Raw genomic sequence first — 5,785 nt, 5'->3', positions numbered from 1 at the left:
GGTCTTGACTTGGTTGTGGTCTGGATTGCTAGGTGGTATAAGTCTTGGTCTTGTGTAGGTTTTGCCTGAGATCTTGTCAGTTTATTTTCTAGATGGTTCCATCATGAGAACTCTGATCAGAAGTCCGGTGCCAGTGTCTGGAGCCGTGCCAGGATGTTTCTGAGTGGTGCCAGCGGTGCAGGAGTGTTAGAGCGGTATTAGCGTTAGCATTTGTGTGGCGCAGCGATTTTGCTGCATTAAAGCGAGGCCAGTGGGACGACACGCCATCGCTTTTATCCTGAAGAGGACGGAGGAGAGGGGGTGCAGGAGAGAGCAGAACAATCCCTGCCATCTGGCACTGACGGTGTAAAAAATACCCACGATTTAACCCGTCACCGCCTTCCGGATCCACACGACCCAGTTTAAACTGGGACTAAACATGTTTACTGTGGTACTGGTTCTGCTACTGCAGTCCCATCCGTCGCTAACAGGTCCAAATGCCACACAGAGCAGTGGCTCTCGACCATCACGCCAGCTGGGCCACAATAAACCCCAACGCTGGGCAAAAGCCAGTGGGACACGGGTCACTGGTTTGGTCACTAGAATGGGAACTTGGTCCTGATTTCTTGTGGTCTGGGACTTATCTTGGTCTGGATTATTATGGGACTTGGTCTTGTCTTGATCTTTTTGGTATGGGACTTGGTCTTGTCTTAGTCTGTTTAACTATAGTGGGGTTGACTTGGTCTTGTCTTGGTCTGGGACTTGGTCTTATCTTGATCATTTTGGTATGGGACTTGGTCTTATCTTGATTTGGATTAGTCTGACACTTGGTATTGGTCTGAATTAATATGGGACTTGGTCTTGTCTTGACCTCTTTTGGTCTGGAACTTGGTCTTGTCTTGGTCTGGGTCCTGGTCCTATCTTGGTATGGATTAGTCTGAGACTTAATCTTATCTTGGTCTAGATTCATATGGAACTTGATCTTATCCTGGTCTGGATTGGTCTGGGACTTGGTCTTGTCTTGGTCTGTATTTCTAATGGACTTGGTCTTGTCTTGGTATGGGACTTGGTCGTGTCTTGTTCTGGATTGTTATGGGACTTGGTCGGAATTAGTCTGAGACTTGGTCTGGATTAATATGGAACTTGGTCTTATCTTGGTCTGGATTAATATGGGACTTGATCTTGTCTTGGTCTGGGACATGGTCTTATCTTGGTCTGGATTAATATGGGACTTGGTCTTGGTCTGGATTGGTATGGAACTTGATCTTGTCTTGGAATTAGGCCACAAATTCAAACAAAGACATTTATGTTCAGGTGTCCACATACTTTTGGCCATACATCTAAGCAACATTAACCACAGACGAGGTAAAGAACCAGAATTTTAATAGAACAATAAAACAATCAAAATCAGAATTATTTTAATAATAATAATAATGATGGTGATGATGGTGGAATGTAGCTTGATTGACCGTGAGCAATCAGACTGACGATTATAATAATCTGGAGTCACCCACTGGACACTAGCGCTCCTCTCAGAGTCGTTATGAGCTAACATCACATTTACATTATTTAGCCGAATCCACTGTATTTTAGGTAATTAAGGGTTAGGGGCCGCGCTCAGGGGCCCGGCGGTGACGACCTGGTGAGACTCGAACCTGCAGCCTTATGATAACCAGTCCAGTACCTAAACCGCTGAGCTAACATTGCCTGTACTCAATAAACCGTTCCATCATGACACGCCGGAGATAAACACACTCAAGCACTGAGAGCTCCTGCATTACAGATACACGATACGGTCAAAAGTATTGGGACGCCCCTTACAATCACTGATTCTGAGGTCAGAGCTCATCAAAGCATCTAATTTCATTATTATTTTAGACGGGGCGTCCCAATACTTTAGTCCGTATCGTAGCGTTACCGTGAGCCGTGTGTGTGTGTGTGTGTGTGTGTGTGTGTTTATCCCTTGGGGGCGCTGTACTGCCGGAGGAGCGAGGTGATGGAGCTGGACTCGGTCACTTCCTCCGGGATGGAACCTTCTCCGTCCTTGATGGAGGGATCGGCGCCGCTCTGCAGGAGCAGCTCCACGATCTCAGGGAACTCGCACGCCGACGCTAACACACAGCGAGAAAGAGACACAACGTTTCTGTTAGCACGGCGCTATGCGCTTCTGTTAGCATGGTGCTATAAGCTTTTATTAGCACAACACTACACGTTTCAATTAACATGCTGCTATACGCTTCTATTAGCACGGCGCTATACGCCTCCGTTAGCATGGCGCTATACACTTTTATTAGCACGCCACAATACACTTTTTCTTAACATGGCACTATATGCTACCATTAGCACGGCGCTTTACACTTCCATTAGCATGGCTATACTATTAGTACGGCACTATACGCTTCAATTAGCATGGCGCTACACGTTTCTGTGGTCTCCTTGTTCCAAGCCTTTTCAACTTTGGTCTTTTTCCCAGGATTCCTCAACCTTGTTCTCCATGTTCCAGGGGTTCCTCGATCGGTCTCCTTGTTCTAGTGGTTCTTCAATCAATACCTCTTTGCTCTCGGGGTTCTTTAACCTTGATCTCCTTCTTCCCAAGCTTCCTTAACCTCGGTCTCATTGTTCCCAGGCTTAAACAACCTTGGTCTCATTGTTCCAGGGGTTCTTTAACCTTGGTCTCCTTGTCGTTTGGTCCATATCTCCTTGTTCCCTAAGTTCCTCAATCCAGGTATCCTTGTTCCCAGGCTTCTTCAACCTTGGTCTCTTTGTGCCCTGGGTTCTTTGATTCATGTCTCCTTGTTCCCAGGCTTTCTCAACCTTGGTCTCCTTGTGCTTTGATCTATGTTTCCTTGTTTCTGGGCTTCCCTTAACCTTGGTCTCCTTGTTCCTGAGGTTCTTAAATCAATGTCCCCTTGTAGCCAGGCTTCCTCAACCTTGTTTTTTAATCCCTGGAGTTCTTTGATCCAGGTCTCCTTGTTTCCAGGTTTCCTCAACCTTGGTCTCCTGGTTCCCGGGATTTTTTATCCAGGTCTCTTTAATCCCAGGCTTTCTCAACCTTGGTCTCCTGGTTCCAGTGGTTCTTCAACCAATGTCTCCTTGTTCCCAGGCTTCCTCAACCTTGGTCTCTTTGTGCCCTGGGTTCTTTGATTCATGTCTCCTTGTTCACTAGGTTCCTCAACCTTGATCCCCTTGTTTTTGGGCTTCCTTAATCTTGGACTCCTTGTTCCCAGGGTTCTTCAACCTTGGTCTCCTTGTTCTCTGATCCATGTCTCCTTGTTTCTGGGCTTCCCTTACTTGGTGTCCTTGTTCCATGGGTTCTTTGATCCATGCCTTCTTGTTCCCAAGCTTCCTCAACCTTGATCTCCTTGTTTTTGGACTTTCTTAACCTTGGATTCTTTGTTCCTGGGGTTCTTTGATCCAGGTCTTCATGTTCTTGGGGTTCCTCGATCCTGGTCTCTGAGGTTTTTATACTCTGTGATCTGCACTACCTGGTTTCTTTGATCCCAGTAATCCTGATGCCTGATAAACTGAAGTAATAACGGAGAGTCGACGCCTTCATGAGAACGTTTGATCAGGTTTATTATTCTCTCAGCTCGGGCCGAGACGTTTAAGCTGATATAAATATCGTCCTGCCTAAAACTCCAGACGCAGACATGCTCCGGCGTCCGGCGGCTCTTATTAAAACATCTAACGATGTAAAGGACGCCGAGCGGAACAGAACAGACCTGAACCCGGGATGTGAGGTTCTTACCGTAGTGCAGCGGGGTTTGACCTTCATCGTCCTACAAGAGAGAAGAAGAGACGTGTGATCAGATCAAGTATGTGCTGTTTGGGCCACACCCGGCTCCATCAGGTGTATAAATGTATTATATTATGTGAACTCATCCCCACTGACCACCTTTGGGATGCATTGGAAGGCCGACTGTGAGTCAGGCCTTGTCGCATAAGGCACATCGGTGCTTATAGCTTACAGTTCTGTGACGGCTCTTCTTTTCTTAGCCAATAAGGGTTAAGGGCCTCTCTCTGGGGCCCAACAGTGGCAACCTGGCAGCAGTGGGGCTTGAACCAGCGACCTTCTGATTACTAGTCCAGCACCTTACAGTGAATTACAGTATTTAGCGGACGCTTTTATCTAAAGTGACTTACAGTACTGTGACAGTATACAGTCTAAGCAATTGAGGGTTAAGGGCCTTGCTCAAGGGCCCAACAGTGGCAAACCGGCAGTGGTGGGGCTTGAACCAGCGACCTTCTGATTACTAGTCCAGTACCTTAACCACTGGGCTACACCTGGTATTAAGGCAGTTAAATGTGCGCTTTTGGATCTGAATAACTGACGATCTCCCAGTCAGGCGTCCACATACATTTGGCCACCTTCAGTCCGACTAATCCACCATTCGGCGCACTCATCGGGGTCCCGAAAGAGGGCGCGCCGCACGCTCCGCGCCCCCCAAAAACATCAAAGCCCTGCTGAACATTTCAGCTGAACGGTGATTAACACAGGAGATGAAATATCGATTTGGTGGAATCGGTCATGTGGCCAATTTAGTGTAAAATTAGCGTCTTAGATGCTAAGCTGCGTTCCCGCTAAGAACGGATACGAACGGATTCGTCATGACGCGCGCACACACACACACACACACACTTTAAAATAAAACCCACACACCACAGGAGCACCTGAAGGGTCGGACCTTTGGCGAGGTTTTATTCGGGTTTTTCCGCTGAATGCACGTTGGGTCAAAAAGGTGCAGAAATGTCGTGTGTGTGTGTGTGTGTGTGTGTGTGTTGGGGGTGGGGTGGGTGGTATAATGTACCGCATTTGGGGAGGGTGGGTGTTCCCGTGTTCCCCTCCATTATAAAACATTCCTGCCATAACAACAACTGATGGGAACACTGACGGATCTTAACATCACATAAAGCTATTAATACTTTTTATATCTGTATAATATTGGGAGGGGGAATTGAGCATATCTAAATATTGGGCGGGGGTGGAGTGCCCCCTGTGTGACCCCTCCCCCCGATAGTCATTGTGATTTCGGTCTTTAGCCAAATATGGGGACACTGAGGAAGAAAACCTCCTCCGGGTCTGGACTGGGCCGATGTATCTGTTTACTACAGTAGTATGTCATTTGGGACACAGCACTTTGAGCGCTGTGCCAGCTTTGCCGTCTTTGATTGGCTCCAAAAAAATCAGGACGGGTTTGTTCCCGCCCACATTCGAACCCAAACTGTCGGACAGGTCCTCTAGAGGTAAATCCGACAGTTCCCTTTCAAACACGACTATGTGCCTGTTTGGTCGACCAGCCCGGTGGGTAGCACTGATGTGGATTCCAACTCGATCGCTTGGGTGGACGGCACAGAGAACCTCGGGTCGTGAGCTGGACCTTCTCTTCTGTTCTGTTCCAACATGAGTGCATCACTGACCTCACTGAACGGGCACAAATCCCCACAGACGCACTCCAAACTCCTGACCAAAGAAGCGATTCAGTATAAATGCACGTGGATCTGGAACGAGACGTGGACAAGCTCATGATCAGGTGTGTCAATACTGAGCAGTTGTAGCTTAGTGGTTAAGGTACCGGACTAGTAATCAGAAGGTTGCTGGGTCAAACCCCACCACTGCTAGTTTGCCACTGTTGGGCCCTTGAGTGAGGCCCTTAACCCTCAATTGCTCAGACTGTGTACTGTGGGTCACTTTGGATAAAAACGTAAACGTACTTTTACTTGCATAATGCAGATCTGTGTGTGTGTGTGTGTGTGTGGCGCTGACAGTATTTAGGGGGGCGGGTTCATATTTGGGATGAAGGTCGCC

General features: G+C 47.7%; 1 protein-coding gene across 1 annotated transcript in view; it reads right to left on the bottom strand.

The window, feature by feature from the left end:
• Positions 1-1,345: 1,345 nt before the first annotated feature.
• Positions 1,346-5,785, bottom strand: part of acbd6 (acyl-CoA binding domain containing 6) — a 29,398-nt gene continuing 24,958 nt past the window's right edge. The window contains exons 7-8 of the mRNA XM_062999571.1: positions 3,728-3,758; positions 1,346-2,090 (exon numbers count right to left, since the gene is read on the bottom strand). Coding sequence (XP_062855641.1) covers positions 1,936-2,090; positions 3,728-3,758 — 186 coding nt within the window. The 3' untranslated portion in view covers positions 1,346-1,935. The remainder of the gene's footprint in view (positions 2,091-3,727; positions 3,759-5,785) is intronic.

Source organism: Trichomycterus rosablanca, chromosome 7 (genome assembly GCF_030014385.1).
Source record: "Trichomycterus rosablanca isolate fTriRos1 chromosome 7, fTriRos1.hap1, whole genome shotgun sequence".
Lineage (NCBI taxonomy): Eukaryota > Metazoa > Chordata > Actinopteri > Siluriformes > Trichomycteridae > Trichomycterus > Trichomycterus rosablanca.
Note: the sequence above shows the minus strand (reverse complement) of the source record. Positions and strands in the feature narration are given on the sequence as shown.